Consider the following 24,172-nt stretch of genomic DNA (forward strand, 5'->3'; position numbering starts at 1 on the left):
ATCTAGCTGAACAGCTACCCTACAAAATGCTGTCATGCAAATTCGTATTAATTTTCAGGTAAAAAGATGCAATGGTAGGTTTGAATATTAAAGTAATAAGCCAGCATTGCAGTGGCTTTACCCCTGCGCATTCCAGTGGCTTTACCCCTGCGCATTCCAGTGGCTTTACCACTACGCATTCCAGTGGCTTTACCCCTGCCCATTCCAGTGGCTTTACCCCTGCCCATTCCAGTGGCTTTACCACTGCCCATTCCAGTGGCTTTACCCCTGCCCAGTCCAGTGGCTTTACCCCTGCCCAGTCCAGTGGCTTTACCCCTGCCATTCCAGTGGCTTTACCCCTGCCCATTCCAGTGGCTTTACCACTACGCATTCCAGTGGCTTTACCCCTGCCCATTCCAGTGGCTTTACCCCTGCGCATTCCAGTGGCTTTACCCCTGCCCATTCCAGTGGCTTTACCCCTGCGCATTCCAGTGGCTTTACCACTACGCATTCCAGTGGCTTTACCCCTGCCCATTCCAGTGGCTTTACCACTGCCCATTCCAGTGGCTTTACCACTGCCCATTCCAGTGGCTTTACCCCTGCCCATTCCAGTGGCTTTACCACTACGCATTCCAGTGGCTTTACCCCTGCCCATTCCAGTGGCTTTACCCCTGCGCATTCCAGTGGCTTTACACCTGCCCATTCCAGTGGCTTTACCCCTGCCCATTCCAGTGGCTTTACCCCTGCGCATTCCAGTGGCTTTTCCACTGCGCATTACAGTGGCTTTACCACTGCCCATTCCAGTGGCTTTACCACTGCGCATTACAGTGGCTTTACCACTGCGCATTACAGTGGCTTTTCCACTGCGCATTAAAGTGATTTTACCACTGTTAAGGGGGGTTCTTAGGCATGATGCAAAGGAGAGTTAAAGAAAATCAATTAAATGTTTGATAAACCATTACATTATCCTAACAGAAGGGCTTTTCGTTTGCCAAGCAACATAGCAACTTGGCACATTAATATATAATTTGTGATCACAGGTGTGGGTTTACATTAATTTTACAATAGCTTTAAATGTAGCTCATCCAATCAGAATTTGAAGTCAGAACTATCAGTTTTATAAAAGAAGTTTTCACATATGTCATCACCAAATACAAAACCACAGTGGTGCCATTACCTGTTATTTGCTGCCCCCTGGTGGAGAAAAGCACAACCAATTGGTGACAGGTTTACCTTGTCAACTTTATTCTGATCAAGACAAAACTGCAACATACAGCAGAATGTTTAAAGAATTACATTCAGCAACCTTTTACCAAACAAAAAGGTTAACAAAAAGGCCTGGATTAACTCAGAATTCTTATTTAAACATTTTTAATAATCCAGACTGTATAATAATACAATTGTGCTGATTTTACCTCCATGTTCTCTTTTCACTCACAAGATCAAGTGATCAAGTATTCAAGTACAAACTCTCCAACAATCTCTTCCAATACGTCTTTCAAACAAACACAAGATCTTTACAAGTGAATTTTACTCAACAATACACTGTATAGACCGTATAGACCAGGTAGACACCACATATTATCTTTCATGTCTGAAATGCAGCTGTTAGGATAGACATACATTCTGTTCAATGGATTGAAGGATTAAAATTGAACGAAATAAGCCACGTCTAATTATCACAACCCATGATCTCCAGAGATTTTTGTTTTATTATTTTTGTCATAACGTATTTTGATATAATAAAGGACATATATTAATTATTTGATAGCTGAACTATCAAGACAAGGGTCTATAACAGTTCAACCCATTGAACAAACTGAGCATCTATACCACACTGCCTTGTTTTTGAACACAAAAAATAAATATGGCAGCTATCCTGATCAAGGTCTATTTAAATATTAAGTAGTCTGAGATGGTTTTCAATGCATGACTGGGACTGGTGTGGAACAATAGCAAGTGCAATGTCCTCACAGGGTTAAATGTGTTCTGCACACATTTCATTCCAGTGTCTTTCTACAGACCCACAGAGTGGAGACTTAAACAGTCTGAAATTTGCCTGACATACTCTTACTGAAACAGTTGTCAGCTATCCATCCAGAAAAACGGACCCACTTTATATTAGGTGTCTTTAGCTACTATGTACTATCATTAAAATACATAGAATACAATTCATTTATTGTTTAACTACATGTTGTTCAGCAAAATTCTCACAAGAGGCACATTTGCTGTCACTGAGTTTGAGCTACATGTAGGTTTAAGAATAGGATCAGGTTTAGGGTTAGTGTAGGGTTAGGTTTATGTTTAAAGGTAAGGTTAACAGTGTAACAACCAATGTAATTAAATGCAGCAACATGTATGTACATTGTGTCAAATACTTTAAGTACATAGTAAAGATATCTAGTATGAAGTGGGTCCAGAAAAACTTACTTCGATATTTTACTATTAACAGGAAATCAATACTGAGACTCTGAAAATGAGATGGCTAATATTGGCTTGACCAAGCATCCATGTTCTTGAAAGTCTTATATAGTAACTCCAGTGTGTTTCTCAGCAGTGGTCATCTCTGTAGTCAGTTCCAGTGTCCAACAGAATGTAATCCATTGCCACAGAGATTTTTATTTGAGTTTTAAGTCTAGAAAAAATTCCATGTCGATTGTGGTAGTCAGTCAGTTGATATTTCGTTCCAACTCAGATTTACCACAAAAAGTAGTAACAGCAGTGAACGGAAACCTAGGATGAAGTTACAATTTCTCCCTTAAGCAACGCTGCATTCAGGACAAAAGAAAAGCCCTTGTTGGTCCAAAATAATGATTTGTCCAAAACAAAATGGTCCAAAAATAACAAATGTATATATATAAAAAATATATTATCCAGTCAAGAAAGCAGTCAAATAATTAGTCAAATAATTATGCTCAACTGCATAATAAAGTCCAATAAAGATATGGTAAAATATATATATTTTTTTTCCAATGTTGAAGCCAGGATTGGTCGTCCTTCTCATGTAAACGTACCAAAACATGTTCAGTGTTCAGACTGGCAGTCCATGTTTGCTTGGCTTCTTCAGCAGTGATTGGCCCGTTGAGTTTAGTCAAAGGCTTGCTGTGGGTGTGACCTACCTGCCAAATATGCTCTCATATTCTATAAGAACCAGCTCAACAATCTGGTTCTGGTAGACCATGTGCACTGCCATATTCGCTGTCTCTGTCTCCGGACGCAGGAGTGTTGGGCCGAACACGATTGCAACACTCTGAGTGGTCATCCTGTTCTCGTTTACGTGCTGTATCACGCTACAGAGACAGAGAGTCAAGAAAGAGTATCAATATGTGATTTTCTTGCGTCTCTTTTTAGAAGCATTTTATTATTTAGATGTCAGTGAACATACAACAAAGGGCTCCAAAAACACACAAGGGCAGTTGACACATCACAGGATTGTCCTGTAGCGTGATGTGCAATATTCCATCTAAAACTATTTAAAAAATATTTTTTTCAATTCTGTAATGCATGCAGTTAAGACCACATATTAATTGAGATTAACTATGGAATATTAGTTTAACGCAGAGGAGGGTGGGGCCGGGCAGGAATGACGCACACTGTGCAATGACAGGCAGCTGCCTGTAGTTCTCTCTCTCTCTCTCCCGAACAGCCATCTCTGATCGCCTTTATCACTCGCTCGCCTCATCAGGCTGATTGGGGTCCGGGCGTACATCATTACGGCCCCACCCTACTCCGCACTACAATTAATATTTTAAACTATTTTAAAACATTTCTCACATGACAGGACTATTAAAGTTAACTAGTGGAGGTAAAAAGGTGATTAAAAATAGTGAAAAACGTAATATTGTAACCAGTTATTACAGCTAAAATATAAATGTTTCCCCAATATGTACATATATATTATAACATAAAATGTATGTTATTTTGTCAACTACCCACAACAAGATGGAAGGGAAAAAAGCAACTTGGAAAAAATTGTGTATATTTAAGTCATTTAAGGTAGATTTACTTGGTGGCCACTTGGCAGCAATTTTCAATGTAGTAAATAAGCATACAACTACAGCAATCTACTTGAATGAGAAAAGACCGAAAATTATGTTTTAATATAATATATTGAAGAATGAACAATCAAATCTGACAACAATGGTATCATACATTTAGCTTCTTCAGCTCATTTCAAGCAAATAAATATGTCTTCTAGTTGGTCCTAGTGTATATGCACATGCTGGAAAAAATACTCTTAAAATAGCTCTGTAACTAATAGTTGTGGCTTCCATTCCTATAGTCACCATTTTGAGCGTTCTACGAGTGGTCCATATTTTCATTTTCATATTGCCCTGTGTATACTCACTTCTTTAGGTGTTTGAAGAGCTCCTTTATGGTGTCATGGTTGGGCTGTGGCAGCTGCTTCATTATATCCTTGACAGCTTGTACTTTCTGCTTGTAATCTGGCATTTCTACACACAAGCACACAAATGCATTACATTTCTCCAAACATTCCTGTCTCAAACAGACATAAATACACATTTGATTTGTCTCTACTTACTAATAGCACTGATTAAATTGTTAAAGAAAGCATAGGTGAACAAAGGTTCCGGTAGCTCGCGGAAAAACATCTTTAGCGCTCCAGTGGTTACATGAATATCCTCCCATTTGCTGTCCCCCAAGTCCACTTTCTCATCTGTGTTTGTTTGGATGAGAGAAAAATTAAATCATAGTTAACATTAGATTTACAGACATTAGTAAAGGAGGGAAAGGAGGCATGGCTTACCATGATTGACTGCAAATCTCAGTTTTTGTATAATGGCCAAATTTCCACTGACTCTATACAAACCGTCCACTCCTAACCCTGCAGAAAGAAGCAACACATCAGAATATATGTAAGTGTTCTTCATTACAAATTATATTAGCAGCATAACAATTTAAGTGAAAAGTTTAATGGAAAAATGTACATATATTTCACATTTGTTTCAGTATTTTTATTGACAGCAAGCACATGAGCATGACTCCACCAATTTGTACAAAGACGTGATCCACCTGATGATCCATGTTAACCCCAGTAGGATTTGAGAATGTTACAAAGAGCATCTTGTGTGCTATAATGGAAGTCGTGAAATCTGCAGCTAGTTGCAAGCAACCCCTTCAGTTAAGAAATTCTTTAGTGGTCTTGTGATGTCATGCTAGGATTGGACGTGTGAATGGTGAGCTCTGTGCACTTTGCTAGTTTTAGTACTTTTTATGACATACACCGGTGAGATTCAATACACTCGGTTCCATAACTGGACGACAGTTGGCACTGTCATGTGCAGGGTTAATATGCACATTTTTCTTTTTTCTGTTTGTTTTGTTCTGGGGATGTTCGGGTTTTGATGGTTGCACTTATGTTGGAATGTGGTCTTTATAATCTTGTTTTTGACACACAATCAATTTTTTTCTTATATGTCAATGTCAAATGTTAATACAAGTGGATTGTCTCTCTCCATGTGGAATGTGAATGGATTGGGGCACCCCAAAAAAAGGAGGAAGGTTATTTCTCTTCTTAAGCATAAGAAATATGATATAGTGTTTATTCAAGAAACGCACCATTCTGCACAGGAAGCTAAAAAAAATTGGAAAGATATGGGGTGCATTTTGTTATTATAGTGCTGGCTTGAGTAAGAGCATGGGAGTCATTACGCTAATAAGTAAACATCTACAATTCAAATCTATCAAACAGAGTAAAGATAAATTAGGAAGAGTCATTATAGTTTTAGCTGAAATTCAGGAACAAAGTCTTATTTTTGCTAATATTTATGCACCTAACATTGATGATCAGGTCTTCGTATAGATCTTGAAGGGATGTTGCAAGCCGCTGGCACCCCTCATGATGTAATATTGGGAGGCGACTTTAATCTTTTGATGGACTCAGTCCTTGATCATAGTGAAGCAAAATGTGTGTAAGCCCCCTAGAGCAACATTGATGCTTCACAGGATGTGTAAAAATTACAATACAAATATCTTACAGATATTTGGAGACTTTTGAAACCATCTAGTAAGGACATTTTTTTTCCATCAGTCCATAATATATATATATATATATATATATATATATATATATATATATATATATTTTTTTTTTAATCCAAGTCCCTCATTTCATCTATTGTTGATTGCTCAATTGAAAACATTTTAGTCTCAGATCACGCCCTGGTGTGATAAGAGGTGTTGCCACATATAGAGAAAATTCATATAGTTGGTGCTTTAATGTATCCCTGTTGCAAAATCCTGAATTCCAACAAATGCTAAAGGCTGAAATCAATGTCTATATGGAGACCAACTGGTCATCAGTATCCTCTGTGGATGTGGCTTGGGAGGCACTTAAGGCGGTTCTTAGGGGCCAGATCATACAATATGCCTCATTCGCCAAAAAATCCAAAGCACAAGAACTTGTGGAATTGGAATGGAATTTTAAAAGTGACGAGGCAGAGCTGAAGCGCAGAATGTTGTCTAATGGCCTCAGGGAATTTACCTGATTGAAATACAGATATACTACTATTTTGTCACGGAAGGTGGAGTTTTGGCTATTCAGAGCAAGCCAGTCATACTTTGAGTCAGGGGACAAGGCAGGGAAATTCTGGCTAGATATATATAAAACAGAGAGTCTTTTTCTACCATTCCCTCAGTGAAATCTGCTGGTGGTGAAATATTTACCTCGGCCATTGACGTTAACAATGCTTTTAAAGAATTCTATCTTAATCTCTGTAGTTCCATGTCTTTGTCTACTGATGAGGATATTAGAAACTTTGTGGAACCATTAGAACTTCCTAAACTGACAGCTGATAAAAAAATTATCATTACCATTTTTTTCCACATGTTCAATGCACATCCAGACAAAGTGAGGAACAGTTGAATTCTCTCTCTGACAAAGACAGCTCAAACTGGAACCAAACACAACATCTACAGAGAAAGAGAGAGAACATCAAACAACAATCCAAAAGATAGAATCATCAATATGTAAACGTGCTGTTTAAATTTGACTATGATCCCTTTTACCAACCAGTTTTGACAGAACAGTGTGTTTGAGTGTGTGTGAGTGTGTGTGTGTGTGTGTGTGGGGGGGGGGGGGGGTACCTTTAATGTACCCCTTGTCCTTGACGGCCTGTAAAGTTGGTCTGCGTGTGAGGAACTTCTTCAGTTTGGTCTTGGTCTTCTTCTGGTCTGAATTGTCCATGCTGACGGAGTTCTTCATAGCTAAAACATTGTGGGAGTTGAAGTATATTTAAAGAATGGCATACAACTCATGATGCTTAGTGTTGAATACAGGATGGGTAACACTCACCTCTGCCTTTCTTGGAGTCTCTGTGCTCTTTTTCTTTGTCATTTTTCTCAGCGTCAGGAGATTCTGACATGTCCTCCTCAATGGCCTCATCAGACTCCCATGCCTGTAACATAAAAGAATGGTCAAATGTCCGTAACAATGTAAATCTAAGTGTCTGTAACTGTGTGGGCATGAAGAAGAGTAATCTTATATTTTAGTGTACTCACGTGGGTGTTTATGGCTTCACTTAGAGCTTTGTGCCAATCATCGATGACACCATCACTATCTGACTGCAAGAGGAGCTCCATGGCCTGCCGGGTTTTCAGCTACACCAACATATAAAATCAAACAATATCAATCACACCATATCGAGAACACAGGTAAATCAAATGAATGACAAAAACAGTTCAACATGACATTCAGACCTATTTGAACCACAGATATTCTGACAGATTTTGAATTTGTCACTTCATGTAGTATTTAGCTTTCGGTGAGTACAGAGAAATTTCTTCTCGCATCATGCCTGGTTTGTACACAGTGCTGGGCCAGCACAGACATACCAACTCTCAAACAATTGTAAACGTAATTGCCAATTACTCTACAGGAACAAGAGCTCCATCTGTGTGTTTACCTCCAGAACATGTTTCTTGCTAGATTTGTCTTTAGACGCCCACTCCACTGACCCTCCTTTCAAATCCACACTGAACTCCAGCTTCTGATCTCTTCCAAACTGGTGAGAAAGAAAAGGATAAAATGCATTCAAATACATAATAAATGGCATGCAAGACATGGGCTACATTTAACCCAAAAGTCTGAGCGGTCACTCACCCAACCAGTCCCGCTTCCCTGACTCTTATTAAATAGTAGTGAAGAACCCTGCAAAACTGTCCAAAAGGAAGTCCAGTTCTTCCTGTGGACGTGACATACAGCAACGAGATCAATCAGAGCATTACAAACACTGTCATCATGGTATAGTTATGGGCATTCACTCATTTAAATGAGAGCATTCCCACCTATATCTCCCTTTCTCACTCACCTGACCTTCTTTCCATGTTCTGTTATTTTAGTCATGTTTAAATTGCCAGATTTCTCTGATGGCTGAAAAGTAGAAGATAGAAACAACTGTGAGAAAATAGAAAGAGGACAAACGAAACAAATACAGACTGCAGCAATGAATAGCAAGCACTCACAGCAATAGCCAAAAATAGACAAGGCAGAGATGAACAGCTTGATTTTGTCCAGTGATGTGAAATTAATTTAATATCGATGCACCAAGTTGTTCTTTCCTTCATTGCTACATTGATCGTCAACCATAAAAAGCCTGCAGTTATGCTAATGAACTAAATTACTGGGTGAAATAATTGTACATTAATTGTAAATAATCATTATTATTCATAAAGAAAATCTAATTATTTTACATTGGTGCCTTATTATACTGCCATAAGCTAATCGAGCATGTGTGTTACAGTGATTTTCCATAGTTAAAGAGGGTTTTATACACAGACCACAAGCATTTAGCATAGTCAACACACAAAACAAGACAGAAAAGACAACTAAATGTTTGTAACAGGAGGGACAGGAAGAGAAGAATGTGATGGAAGAGAGTGGTAATGCTGATACTAACAGAGTGGGGGGGTTTGGGAGAGGAAGGGCAGGAAGAGTCAGAGTCAGGTGAGCCTGTTTTAGTGGAGTCCTAGACAAGAGAACATTAAATTACATTCAAACATATTTAGAATTCTATAAACACTGTATTAAACCAACAAACACTAATCAATCCAGTTATTAGAAGTCAATAGTCATGAATCACTACACCAATACATCTGGATCAATGGCAGACAATATATATCGATCAACATCACATCATAAACAATAACTGAGACATATTTATTACTTGTGATTGATTACACCAGTGCATACACATTCCTTGAAGCATAAAGCAGGATGATAAATGTGAGTATAATTTTTCATGCAATATGGGAGGAGGACAAACACATTATACAGGATATGTTCACTTAAATGAGATGCAATCCGCAAATGTGTGCATGCAGAATCTCATTGGATGTGATTGGTTGCTGGGACATAAGTGTGGGGCAGCACTGACTTGAGGCCTATAGGGGTGAGAGCGGGTGGTGCCTTTGCGGCGCAGGGGGAAGATTCGCCGGTCCTTGGTGGACTTCTTTTTTGACTTCGGTCAGACATAAAGCACATGTAAACTTGTAAACATTATCAACAAAATCAGGTGAGTTAGTTGCAGCACACAGTACCAAAGTAATCCAGTTCATTTTTATTATATCCACCTTATTTTTCAGCTAAACTAGGGCACCGTTTTTGTGTAAGCCACTTCAAGCTATTTTAGCTATACAGAAATACTACATTATGTTGCTTTATATTACAGACAATAAATGCTGACATATTATTATCAATAATTAAGATTTTCATAAACTCATTGGTTTTGAGCGCATATAGTTTTAGCAGCTGGGAATATGCTTCTTCAACTTTCTTTGCATTAAAATTGCATCTTGCTTCATCAATGCATTTTACTCTCCGTTCTTGTCAGAGAGCATTCTCAATTTCTTAGTGATGCATAGTAAACAAAAACGCAGATCTCGCATTCAGCATGGCTTATGAAACATCGCCTTTGGAAATAAATAAAGGCATCACCGAAGGTTAGGAAGGTACACATGAATGGATGTTTACATGGAGATATAGAAAGACTGCATTATCACAATCTCTGTAAAGAGAGTAGAAGATTTTATTCCTATCGCTTCAATTCAACACACAGCAACAAGTGAATGATTTACTTTCTCTTTTACTATAAATGTTGAATTTAGAAAATGATCTGACATTAGCACATAATTCTGCTGTACATCAAGTAGTGGTGTGACAGTTTATAAACCCAGATCACTAACTCTGGTATTTTAACCTTCTAGTTATTTACACTGCAGTCAGTGTCATCTGGAAATGCAGCCACTGCTTACTTCCACGTTGCAAAATAAGGTGGATAACAGTGCGTGACAGGGCGGAGGGCGGGGCCGGATCGTGATGCCAAACACTCGGCCCCTAATCAGGCTAATCAATCTACAGAGAGTGATAAGGGCCGACTGGAGACTGCAGTCGGATAGCTGTCCATAAATCACTCTCTCTGTCCCACTGCAGTCTCTGAGGCTTGATTAGCCTGATTAGGGGCCGGGTGTGTAGAATCACGACCCAGCCCCGCCCTCCGCCCTGTCACACAGTGCTTGTGTTTCATAAGTGATTTCAGTATTGGTACACAATTTGATAGCTTGAATACATAAAATCACCCCCTTAGCAGTTTTGTTGTGATGGTAACACCATACATGCTTCAAGATAATAAAATAAGAGGTTACCCACATAGTAAAGAAAAAGTCATCTTAAAACAATGCATTTGATTATTTGTTTTATGTTAGTATATGTGTGTATGTACACCGATCAGCCACAACATTAAAACCACCTGCCTAATATTGTGTAGGTACCACTAAAACAGCGGCATCACATTTTTCCCCCATTTTGATGGTTGATGTGATCATTACAGAAAACCTCCAGCGAGCGTCAGTCCTGTGGATGGAAATGCCTTGTTGATAAGAGAGGTCAACAGAGAATGGCCAGACTGGTTAGAACTTGCAGTCTACGGTATTTTAGATGACCACTCTTAACAACTGTGGTGAGAAGAATGGTTGGTGTGTTTTGGCAGCACGAGGGGGACCTACACAATATTAGGCAGGTGGTTTTAATGATGTGGCTGATCGATGTATGTGTGTTGTCTTCAGTATAATTGTCAGATACCATTGATTTATTAATGTTTCTCTTAGTATATACGTGTGTCTACCTTGTCATAGGACTCCGGTGAATATGTGCTGTGTCTTGTTCTGCTGATTGGAATGGGATCTGGCAGTCTCCGGTCAAGACTGCAAGTTTTGTGTGAGTCTTGGCCTCCAGGCAGCAGAGGGGATTGGTTAGACTAAAATGGGTGAGACAAGAAATAAAAGAGGCATGATCATTAGGACTGCTCATCATGTATAACACATAAGCAAACACACTTTGAAATAGACTCACCTGACTCTGACTCACCTGTACTTTCATGCATTTACAACTTCAATCATACACACACAAGCTACACATTTTCACACTTTGAAGCACCACACAATGCACCGGAACCACTATTAGTTGGTTTTAATAACAGACAGAAAGGGATTTACAGAGTTTCTAGGACTTCCTGATCTGAAACTGACAGGATGCCTTTTAATGCTGCATTAAAAGTTCATTTGTTACTACCCTCACCTGTTTTTTGAGACCAATTTTAGGAAGCTCCCATTCAGATCTAGAGCCGTCTGCACTGTAGTAATACAGCCGGCCTCGATCATCTGTGTGTCTCAGCCACTACATACAATTACAAAACACAAAATGCTTTGAGCAGGGCACTCAGTGGCCCAAATGTTTGGGGATTTAAGCCAAACTTAAAATGTATGAATGTCATTTAGATGGCATCTACAAACATATGATGCTAGATGTTTTTCTCATCTAATTTGTCTAACCAAGGTCAATTTTAGTGGATATATGAAGTAAGTTTGGAAGTGTCTAAATACTTTTTGGGGCCAAAGTAAGTTCAACTGCAGATAATGGAAGCACACCCACATAAAATTTCATTTCAAAAGAAATATACATGCATGTTTTTATCAATTTGTTAAAGGAATATTCCAGGTTTAAAACAAGATAAGCTCAATCGACAGCATTTGTGGCATAATGTTGATTGCCACAAAAAATTATTTTGACTTGCCCCTCCTTTTCTTTAAAAAAAGAAACAATCTGTGTTACAGTTGAGGCACTTATAACAGAAGTGAATGAGGGCCAATTTTTGAACGTTAAAATACTCACCATTTTAAAAGTTTAGCAACAAGACATACAGTAAATTATATGCATGTAAACATAATTTTAGTATGATAAAATCACTAACCTTTTCTGTGTGAAGTTATACCCAATTTTATAACTTCATTACCAAGATGATATGTCAACAAACTCTAAAATGACTATAAAATGATGATTTAAAAAACGTTACAGCTCAAATAATACACAAGTTGTAAATGCAGGTGTTTTTATAAAATTATAAACTTCACGTTTCTGTGTTTAAACCCTCTAAAAATTGGCCACATTCACTTCAATTGTCTCCATTCACTTCTATTGAAAGTGCTTCACTGTAACATTGATTTTTGCTTTTTTTAAAGAAAAGGAGGAACGAGTTGAAATTCATTTTTGTTAGAATCAACATTATGCCACAAATATTGTTTATTGAGCTTAACTTGTACTGATCCCAGAAAATTCCTTTAATAAAAAGTTAGTAAAGGGAGATTTTTGTGCTTTTATGTATAACTTTTCATTAGTAGATAAACACATTTGAATGAAATGGTTTGTTCACTGTCTAGTGACACACAGTTTGTGTTCTGTCTGTGTGGTTGTACCTTCTCAGGCTGAAAAAGAGTTGCGCAATCCCATCATGCATTTCTAACAGGCCCCAGATGATATTTGGAGTGTTCTCCCTTTGTGAAAAATATGATTCGATTATCTGTGTTTGTACCTTCTCATTAGTATAGTCAGACACATACAGTGTGTGTCCATGCTCATCCATTTCCTCAGACCAGCCTCTAGGGGGCGAACCATACAGGCTATCTGATTGGCTGCTCAGACAGTTCTCAGACAAAGACAGAACCTTTCCCAAGTCAATCACAGAAATGAAGGATGAAAAAGAAGAGAGAAAGAAAGAGAGAAAGTGAAAGAGTTATTTCAGAGAGGGAAATAGGTCAGGCAAGAAAAGGGAGACATAAATTGGACAGAGGAGAAATTTAAAAGTTTACCATTTGAACCATCGTTAGTCAAAATCAATGCTTCATCCACAGAACAAGGGGAGCTCAATCACTCAGAATGCTTTGCATGCATATTACAGCCAAGGTTGAAAAAGAGTTGCGCTATCCCATAATACATTTCTAAAGGCCCCAGAGGATATTTGGAGTGTTTCCCTTTGTCAAAAAATATGATTAGATTATATGAAAAAATACTGGCAACAGTCCAATATTTTGGTAATTTCCTAAAACCCCGACTTGCAAAAATGCTCTGACACCTACTAGTGTTGTCACGATACTAGAATTTCTAACTTCGATACGATACCTTGAAAAATATCGATATTCGATACCATTTTCGATACCACAGAGAAAAAAACTGCCACAATATTAAGAGGGTAGAACTGTCTAGAACATGACAATGAGGTATATTTTACATGAACAAAATATCCTGAGGTATTGCACTTGTTCAAAAGCCTCTCAGATTGCCATACATTCAAAAACCAATAAAGTGCAAGTAAATAAAAAGTGCAATCTTTTGTATTTCCAAGTCAAATCAAATCCAATCTCAATGTCAACAAAAGATACTTAAACGTTAAGGGGGGTTGGGGTTGACTAGCTTTCACAAGGTCTCTCGCTCTCTCGCTCTCTGCGTGCACGCTTATGTATGTTGTGTGCGCGCTATCTATGTTATGCGTGCAGTATGTTCTGTCTCGCATGTGTGCTATAGATTCCGGGAGATTTGAACTAAATTGCGGGCATCAGGAGAAGCTATCAATATGCGGGAGACTCCCGGAACTTCCGGGAGACTTGGGATGTCTGGCTTCATATCAAAAATATTTCCAGATAGCACTCCTGCTGTGTTCTTTATCAAACAAAACTGGTCGCGGGGGCGCCGCATGCACTCGCCATCTTTACATTCACTTCACTTATGCTATTTAACCAGAGCGAATGAGAGGAGTGCGAGTGTGTGTGGTGTTTGTCAACGCGCCTTTGGAGAGAAGTGAAAGTGACAGCTCAGCTAGTATCGATACTTAGGGAAATTAGTATTGGTACCGTTCAGATATTTCAGTATCGATATTTATCGAAATATCGATATTTTTGACAACACTAACACCTACCATGAATAATATGTACAAAGCTATGTTAAGAAACACCAGCAGCAAAAAAAAAACGTTTGTTGTTGATGTTTCAACATTAGTGCTTTCTATGGCATCATTCAGTGCCACATAAAACACTGGTATCGATATTGACTAGTACCAGAGGAAAGGAAGTATTATACTCATAATCAACCTTAAAAATTTGTGTTGGTCCATCCCTAAAATATGTGATTTGTCAAGTGTGTAGTGTGTGTGAGTGCATATCTGCTGTGTAGTGTCTAACCTATCATGTGCATTAAAAATGTTGTGTGTTTGTGTACCTCAGTATCAGTCATCTCTTGTTTCTCCTCTTTCCTGCTGAGGCTGTCCCGTGCCCGGGGGGGTTTCCAGGTCCTTTCCTGTGTACTGCGGTTGTAGTAGTATTGTCTGCTGTTCTGATCTTTGTGAGTCTCCCAGTTGCCATTAGTGTGGAGTGGAGAGGAGGACGGCAAAGGTGGGGCAAAGGACTGAGAGATCTTCAGCTCCTGCAGATTTGTGTAGACAGGAGAATCAGGCATACCCTGTCCTGCTGAAACAGACTGCAGAAACAGAGAGACAGACAGAGTGATAATGTCTCTTATGTCATTCAAAATGGCTTATGTTTGATAGAATCACAGACATCAAGATTGTTGATTGCATATCGAGATTATATCGAACTCGTATCGTATATCGAACTATATCGTGAGATAACCATATCGTCCCATCCCATTGTATTCAGACAGAACATGCTAACTCCATTCATACTATGTTCTGTCGATAATTTCAGTCTAAAGGTGGACGCACATTGGACGAGAAGTGCCACGCCGCGATGCAGCTGGGACACGGCACAGGTATCAAACACAGGGCACGTCGATGCGGTTCAGGTGGTAGTAGGGCTGGGCGATATGTCTTAAACTATATCTCAATATTTTTCAGCAAACTGACTATGTTCGATATATACATAAATATCGATAATTATGTATTTGCTCTAAAATGTCTCAAAGATGTGTGTATGGGTTTTTTTTTTTTTTTTCAGAGGATCCATCATTTCATCCAAACAAGCAAAGCAGATTCAATATTTTAAAGACATTTAAATAAAGTAATTCGTTTTTCATTAAATAAACACAAGAGAGAATGGAATTCAATACTTTTCACTGTATATATATATATATATGTCTTAAGATGGTAATTTATGTCTTCAGTTTTAGTGTGTCAATAGGAAATATAAATGTTAGACTCAGAAACATTACTTTTGCAAATAGAAAATATTAGAATAGAAGAACTGGGAGCCCTGCAACATGTCCTGGCCCCCACAAAACACCCACTGAACATCGAGTCAGTCTGAGATTACATAAAGAGACAGAAGCAATTCAGACAGCCTAAATAGATAAGAGACTGAGACAGTTCTTCTAAGTCATTAGAAGAGGAGGGAATGAGTGGCAATGATAGTGTCGAAGTAGATGGTAGCGTTTCACCTATCCTTTCAAGTTTAAGGCTAACAAGCTGAAATGTTATCTCTATGACTCTAGATATTATAATTTAAATGGTGTAGGGTTTGTTGTTTGGCAAACATTTGTATTTTTGACATGAAACCATGGGCAAAAAAAAAACAAAACAGTCCTGACCACAAGAGTGCTATTTTGACAGGACACCTCATGGACAAAGACTAAGCAGCATATGGAAGTGACCGATTTGGTGAACTTCAACTTAGAGACTGAAATTGGTGCTGAGGGAGAGATTTTTGCAACTCCTATTTGCTCCACTCCTAAAACTCTCCCAGGGGGAAAAGCTAAAGATGACGTCTCTCTGTCTACTTTTGTGCCATTCAACAGTTAACAGTGAAGCTTGATGCCACTCTCATGAAGGTAACCTCCATTGACAAAACAACTGCTGTGACTTGATATACTAAATTGATGTACTTGAGCAATTGCTGCTAATTAAAGCATGGTTTATCCAAATAGCATGCATTCACCATGCTAACATTCACTCTAAAATCTTGTTCTAGCTAGTACTAGCTAGCTAGGTTCCCTCTACTTGTCACATTTAAGTTGAGCCTACATGGTGATTTTAAGTTCAGCCAAAGAGTTACATTTAAAGTACCATTAAAATGCATATGTGAGCTTATTCAATATTTCAAGTTAAGAAAAAAATCAACACACATGAGTAGTACAAAATCAAAATCTGACATTTCTGCTAACATAAACTTGTAATTTATTAACTTAAAATATTTGATGTAACTGATTACCTAAAACTTTGAGTTCTGCTAACGTTTTCGGGTTTCCAGTGTATATGGAAATTATTCAAGGAGCCTTCGTAAGATCAAGAGCAAAATGGATTGAGGAAGGAGAGAAGAATACAAGCTATTTCTTCTCCCTTGAAAAAATAATCAACAACTTGATCTCCAAAAACCCAGGAAAAATATAAGAATTTGTTACTAATTTCTATAAAATTATACATTACTTATCCCCAATATACATACTTGCCCCCAAATTTCAGGCAAGTATATGTGTCTTACTTTCAACAGGTTAAGAACTCTATATGCCAAATTAATGAAGAATCTAAAATAATTTGTGAATCACCTATAATTTTACAGGAGATCAAAGAGGTTCTGATGGCCTCACTTTAGAATATTTTGTCCACTTTTGGGAATAACTAGAGCAGCCATTTTTAATGATGGAATGCTTAGAAAAATGGTGCAACGACTTCTACCATGAAACAAGGTTTGATTTCTCTCATTCCAAAATCAGAAAAGATATATCCCTAAATTGATAATTTCCGACCTATTATGCTTCTGAATTCTGAACATAAACTGATTGCAACAGTGTACGACATGATTAAAGCAATGTCTACATCAAGTTATAAATGAAACACAAACTGGCTTAAGGATGAGATTACGAAAATTATGCATCTAGATCTGCCTTTTACTCCCTTGTATTTTTTGCTTGAAGGAATACCCCAAGATTTTTGTAGTCAAAACCAGAGATATATTCTGCATGTCCTCCTACTATGTGCACGAAAAACCATTACAATTAATTGGATGAAGCCACACCCACCAAAAATGAGTCAATGGAGAGAAAAACTTATATCTATTTATAGAATGGAACATATGACTGCCCAACTCCAACTGAAACTGGACACTTTCATACAAAGGTGGACACCTATTAGTATATACATTGAGGCATTGAAGGTGAACTGACTGGTGTGAAACGTTTAATTATTCCATGTTGTTAAAAAAAAAGAGGATATATATATATATATTTTTTATCTCTCTCTTTTTATTTTACTATAGTGTTTTATGTATTTTTTGTATTTTCTTTTTCATTTTATTTAGGCCACCGTGGTTGTCAAGGAATGTTTAGTTCGTTATTGTAATTTGTTAAAATGTATAAAAATAAAGTAAAAAAAAAGAAACACAAACTGGCTTTATGAAAGGATGTCATATTAGTTGTAATATCTGACTTCATGGAGGAGGTTAATTCAGATGCAATCATTTTATTTATCAACTTTTATAAAGCATGCGATACGGTAGAACACCAATTTCTTTTCAAATCTTTAGATGACTTTGGATTTGGGGGGAAAAAAATTTATGTTGTACAAATGCTGTATAGAGATGTTAATATTTGTATATTACATTTGCGTACATCTCCAAAGTTTTCTATCCTTCATGGAATACGTCAAGGTTGTCCTTTAAGCCCCTTTTTATTTGTATTGTAGTAGAAATTTTAGCCATCAATATTTTGCACAACAAGAGCTTCTCTGGTCTTAACATCTTTAATAGGGAGATTCGAATTTCACAGTTAGTGGATGATTCATCTTTGTTCTTAAAAAACAAAAACAAAGATCAAGTCATGCCAGATTTAAATACAATCAAAGCCTTCTTATATTGTCTCTGGGCTTGAACTTTATTTATCTAAATGTGAAATAATTTGCTTATACAAAACTTCAGAAACCCATATTGACAGTATACCGAATACAATTATAATATTTGTATAATTATATATATTTATAAAATGTTATATATATCATATAACAAAGAATTTGATTAGCAGACAGCACTGAAGTTTTTTATCTTGACTAATTAAAACTAAAAGCATATTTAACAACTGGCATCAATGGATTATCCAGATTTGTATATCCATCCTTATCTTTACATGTTGAAAACAAAATCTCAAAAGAAATTAATAGAGTATTGCTAGCACAAACTAAAGAAAATATATATATGTATTGTGTATCTAATAAAATCAAAGTTAATTTTAAATTATTGCACAAAATCTACCCATGTAATGCACTTCTATCCAAGTACTATGATGTGAATGATTCATGCACTTTTTGTAAAAGTGAGAGTGAAAGTCTCAGTAATCTCTTTTTACTGTGTAAGATTTCATCATTTTTTTTTAACCTATAATTTTAAAGATATCATTTGCTATTATGAAAAAGGTGAAAAGGTTTAAAACACACTACTTTTAATTTTAATTTCTTTGTTTATGCCATAACACTGTACGTTTGAATATCTTCAAGGAAAATGAATGAGAGTGCCATTTATACTAGCGATGGTGCTTATTAATTACAGCTGAGCTTCAATGCATGAGCTTGTTAACGTTTCGGGTGTGATTGTGTCTTAAGTGTCCCAATGATCAGTGGATGAACACCCTTGCCAGTGCCCGAATTTGTGTTCATGATATACTGATTCACGACATAAGGAGTTGATTGAGACGCTAACAGAAAAGGCAATGTGTATTGGACAGTTTACAATGTTGAACATTTCCTAAAATGCTGTCATTTTCTGTAATACAATGCCACTTTTGTAAGTTTGTATAATAAACTGTTGCTGTTACTAATGTTTGGAATTGCGCATATGTTTGAACCTGCATTACTTTGATTTCACAATGCACGTGTACTGATCTGAGTGCCGTCAGCACATCACTGGTTTGTTCTGACTCACACACAGACTATGTTTATCTGTCTTTAAATCACAACCTTTTGTGGATTGATAATCACATTTGACAATCTTTCCATGCTGATGATATTTTGATTAATTGTGCAGATCTGAAGTATCGTGAAATTTGTGTAACGATGCACTCTTATGAAACTTAAATGGCCAAATGAAAGCACATTCAAATCATCGCGATATTCACGATATTGGTCAATTTTACATAGACAGCAAAATTATCTCGATTATACACTCACCTAAAGGATTATTAGGAACACCATACTAATACTGTGTTTGACCCCCTTTCGCCTTCAGAACTGCCTTAATTCTACGTGGCATTGATTCAACAAGGTGCTGAAAGCATTCTTTAGAAATGTTGGCCCATATTGATAGGATAGCATCTTGCAGTTGATGGAGATTTGTGGGATGCACATCCAGGGCACGAAGCTCCAGTTCCACCACATCCCAAAGATGCTCTATTGGGTTGAGATCTGGTGACTGTGGGGGCCATTTTAGTACAGTTAACTCATTGTCATGTTCAAGAAACCAATTTGAAATGATTCGAGCTTTGTGACATGGTGCATTATCCTGCTGGAAGTAGCCATCAGAGGATGGGTACATGGTGGCCATAAAGGGATGGACATGGTCAGAAACAATGCTCAGGTAGGCCGTGGCATTTAAACGATGCCCAATTGGCACTAAGGGGCCTAAAGTGTGCCAAGAAAACATCCCCCACACCATTACACCACCACCACCAGCCTGCACAGTGGTAACAAGGCATGATGGATCCATGTTCTCATTCTGTTAACGCCAAATTCTGACTCTACCATCTGAATGTCTCAATAGAAATCGAGACTCATCAGACCAGGCAACATTTTTCCAGTCTTCAACTGTCCAATTTTGGTGAGCTCTTGCAAATTGTAGCCTCTTTTTCCTATTTGTAGTGAAGATGAGTGGTACCCGGTGGGGTCTTCTGCTGTTGTAGCCCATCCGCCTCAAGGTTGTGCGTGTTGTGGCTTCAAAAATGCTTTGCTGCATACCTCGGTTGTAACGAGTGGTTATTTCAGGCAAAGTTGCTCTTCTATCAGCTTGAATCAGTCGGCCCATTCTCCTCTGACCTCTAGCATCAACAAGGCATTTTCAGCCCACAGGACTGCCGCATACTGGATGTTTTTCCCTTTTCACACCATTCTTTGTAAACCCTAGAAATGGTTGTGCGTGAAAATCCCAGTAACTGAGCAGATTGTGAAATACTCAGACCGGCCCGTCTGGCACCAACAACCATGCCACGCTCAAAATTGCTTAAATCACCTTTCATTCCCATTCTGACATTCAGTTTGGAGTTCAGGAGATTGTCTTGACCAGGACCATACCCCTAAATGCATTGAAGCAACTGCCATGTGATTGGTTGATTAGATAATTGCATTAATGAGAAATTGAACAGGTGTACCTAATAATCCTTAAGGTGAGTGTATAGTTAATATTCTATATATTGCCCAGCCCCAGGTGGTAGACAGTACAAAGGTTTTTCCCTTCTTCAAGAATGAACCACGCTAGAGTAAATACATCTATGTCCTTTGATAATGATTTGGGTTGAAAATATGGAAAATATGCAAGTTGTGCTCCGTGGCACAGCAGAAATTTGAGCAGCCTCCGGAGTTGTAGATGGGCACCACAGACTAGACACAGAGCAGCGGCAGCAGTGTGCATACATTCATAGAAAACAATCGTTTCGAAATTTGGAACGCGCCACGTCCTCTGCCAGATAAGTCCGGTGCGATGCGAGAAAAACATGCAAATAAATAGAAGCACTTTAAAGACTTTGATACCTGACTACCATACATCCATATACACTCACAATGAAGTTACAACTCCATGTAAGAGGCACATACACACATCATACATCTTTCCATGCAGGCCATGTAAACCCCAGTCTACCTTTAATGTGCTGATGCAAGTAAAAAATTCATCATCCTCTGAATCTGGTGAGAGCCGTATGCTGACTCTAAAATGTCTCAACAACATGACTCATGAACACAATGTTTGCACTCAGTGCACTGTATTTACTTCCGTGTGTATGTGTGACTGTGTAAATCGTTATTATTTGGACACATTAACTTTAGTATACTGCTCTCTAGTGGTGCTTTATGGCACTGTTGAGAGAATTTGAATGCCAATGACCTGCTTCATTCATGACCTAGTTTTACTAATACAGATACCTAGATGCTCACACGACAACAACAATAATACTAATAATGCTCACATAGGGGCCTGGGTAGCTCAGCGTGTATTGACGTTGACTACCACCCCTGTAGTCTCGAGTTTGAATCCAGGGCGTGCTGCGTGACTTCAGCCAGGTCTCCTAAGCAACCAAACTGGCCCGGTTGCTAGGGAGGGTAGAGTCACATGGAGTAACCTCCTCATGGTCGAGAGTAGTGGTTCCCGCTCGCAATGGGGCAGTGGTAAGTTGTGCGTTAATCGCGGAGTGTAGCATGAGCCTCCACATGCGGATTCTCCGTGGTGTCATGCACAATGAAACACGTGATAAGATGCGCGGATTGAGTCTCATAAGCGGAGGCAACAGAGACGTCCTACACCACCCGGATTGAGGTGAGTAACCACGCCACCACGAGGACCTACTAAGTAGTGGGAATTGGGCATTCCAAATTGGGAGAAAAAAATAAAAATTATAATAATAATGATGCTCACAAGACTCTTGCAACTGAATAGAACAATATTTCTTTCTATTTTTACTGTATGTATGAGAAAGAATGAGACATGAGAGTGACAATCACAGAACAGCGAGACTACCATTCATTCCTGACACCATTTATACAAGAACCTGTTCAACTACATTCCAGATACTCACTCACTCACTCACTCACTCACTCACTCACTCACTCACTCACTCACTCACTCACTCACATGTGAGCGCACAGGTCAAGTTGTTTGGACCACCATGCGCTCTCCGGTGTTGTCATGGTTCTATCAACCGGTCAGGTTGGGCTTTGTCTGACAAGGACCATGACAACATCATCCCCCATCTGTCCTGTGTTCATGTTTTGTGTGGGCGCACGGGCTGGTGGTGGGTTATCGCGGTGTGCAATTTGCCGCCATGTGCCCTCCTATAATGTCACAGTCATAGCACCTTTCCAGGATGCGTGTTCGCCTTATGAGGACCATGGCATCATAGTTCTCTTGTCTGTTTCTGTCAAAGTGTGTTTATGTTTTACTTTATGTGTTTCAGGGGTCGTGGGGCTGCTGAATGATTATTACAGCCTTCAGCTGCGAGCGACACCTGCCCCGTGTTTGTTTCTCTTATTTAAACCCCCACGTGTGTCCGATGTCGGATTACTGTCTACTGTCGTTGTGACCGTTACGGTGGTGTTAGTCACTGTCTACATAAAAGGTATTGTCTGCGGCCAATTATTAACTGTGCTCTTTGTGTAGTTAAAGCAGGCTCGATAGAAAATAATGAGACAGAGGGAGAAAGTAATAAAGTTGTTTCCTGTTTATGAACTCAATGATTTGTATTTTTAATAAGGACTGTTCTACAGCAGAAATTAATAGGGTAAATTAATTATGACAAGCACATTAAAGAGAGCGAATGTGAGAGTGTGTTGTGGTGGGGGTTAAGTTAAATTATAATTGTATAAAAATTATAATGCTTGTGAACCACTCCAGTCGAGTTCTATCTTCCAGAGTCAAAGCATCGCAGCATGCATTGCTGCACTGTATGAAACAAGGTAATGATTATGAGCTCACCAGAATTTAGTGCAACCATGTGTGTGTGTGTGTGTGTGTGTGTGTGAGGTGACCTAGGATGGCACTTAACGGTTTAAGCCACACAGAGGATAATGACATCAGATTAAAGACCTAGCCTGAAGCCCCAGTCACAATAGGCTTTGAGCATGCAAAATTATTTTGAACATCGCAATAGACCAGGATATGATGTCACAAGTGAGGGCTTCTGGCTTTAATAAATTATATTATATTAAAAATGTTAGAATATATTTTCTACTCACTTTCTAGCAACAATAAACCTTTGCAATATGCAGCCTTTGAATTGAGCTAAGAGGTCACACTTCCTCACATTATCCAGATTCGCATATCAGAGTTTGCCAAACTTGAACCGCAGCTTAGTGCAAAATTCCTTTGCATGAAAATTCCTTATATTTACAGTCTCCTGAGTTCGGATGCATTTGAATGGAAGTGAATGGAGTGCAAAGTGTAGTGTGACCACCCCTTAATGCACGAACTAACTATAATGTGTTGTGTGGTCTGATTGAACGGAGTCAGAACCAGGGATGTGACAGTATCAAATATTTGTATCACGATAATAGCTGAAGCATTTCTCATGGTATATGGAATTATCACAGTATTGTTCTGATTTTCAAAATGGGTTGAAAGATAAATACACTTTATTGTTCTTAATTACAAGATTTAGTTGTTTGGTACTTTTTTAATTAAACTATTACAAAGAAAGTAACTTTGCAAAGATCAAAGTATACAAGATTCAAAGAGACATGGTGGCTTCCAATGCTTCTTTTTTGCACTTAACTAATTTATTATGGTTTGTTTTCATGGCAAATGAACAAGTAAAAACAAGGGTAACATTTATAGGGAAAAGTTTTATTTTAGAACATTTTTGAGTTTCCTAGTAATTTGGTATGTCTTCCTATTACTGTAAGGTTTGGGAATGTTGATTTATTAAATGGAAATGCTATAGTGCATTCAGAAAAATCTATAAATTCTAGATATTCTCACTGTATTTTGAAGTGCTTATGATAGCAATATTGTGCATGTTAATTATCACAGTATACCTTATTATTGAATATTAGCAAATCTCAACTCTTATGCACTGTGATGGACAACATCAATCCAAAGCAGTACTGAGAATCTGCACCAAAAAAAATCCCTAAAATGATCAAAGTTAAAATAATGGAAGTCTGTGTCAAAGGAGGGAGGGAGGGAGGGGAGAGAGAGAGCACATGTCGGTCAC

General features: G+C 38.2%; 1 protein-coding gene across 2 annotated transcripts in view; it reads right to left on the reverse strand.

Moving 5' to 3' along the window:
• Positions 1-1,211: 1,211 nt before the first annotated feature.
• Positions 1,212-24,172, reverse strand: part of LOC127644716 (rho GTPase-activating protein 12-like) — a 51,768-nt gene continuing 28,807 nt past the window's right edge. The window contains exons 3-18 of one of the 2 annotated variants that reach the window (XM_052128043.1): positions 14,543-14,800; positions 12,864-12,995; positions 11,573-11,671; positions 11,121-11,252; positions 8,898-8,966; positions 8,310-8,371; positions 8,102-8,183; positions 7,905-8,003; positions 7,501-7,599; positions 7,295-7,397; positions 7,087-7,206; positions 6,814-6,912; positions 4,748-4,825; positions 4,523-4,657; positions 4,328-4,433; positions 1,212-3,269 (exon numbers count right to left, since the gene is read on the reverse strand). In XM_052128043.1, the coding sequence (XP_051984003.1) occupies positions 3,095-3,269; positions 4,328-4,433; positions 4,523-4,657; positions 4,748-4,825; positions 6,814-6,912; positions 7,087-7,206; positions 7,295-7,397; positions 7,501-7,599; positions 7,905-8,003; positions 8,102-8,183; positions 8,310-8,371; positions 8,898-8,966; positions 11,121-11,252; positions 11,573-11,671; positions 12,864-12,995; positions 14,543-14,800 (1,848 nt within the window). In that variant the 3' untranslated portion in view covers positions 1,212-3,094. The remainder of the gene's footprint in view (positions 3,270-4,327; positions 4,434-4,522; positions 4,658-4,747; positions 4,826-6,813; positions 6,913-7,086; positions 7,207-7,294; positions 7,398-7,500; positions 7,600-7,904; positions 8,004-8,101; positions 8,184-8,309; positions 8,372-8,897; positions 8,967-11,120; positions 11,253-11,572; positions 11,672-12,863; positions 12,996-14,542; positions 14,801-24,172) is intronic. The other variant, XM_052128044.1, reaches the window with a different exon arrangement.

The sequence above is a fragment of the Xyrauchen texanus genome, chromosome 6 (assembly GCF_025860055.1).
Source record: "Xyrauchen texanus isolate HMW12.3.18 chromosome 6, RBS_HiC_50CHRs, whole genome shotgun sequence".
In the NCBI taxonomy this organism is placed as follows: Eukaryota; Metazoa; Chordata; class Actinopteri; order Cypriniformes; family Catostomidae; genus Xyrauchen; species Xyrauchen texanus.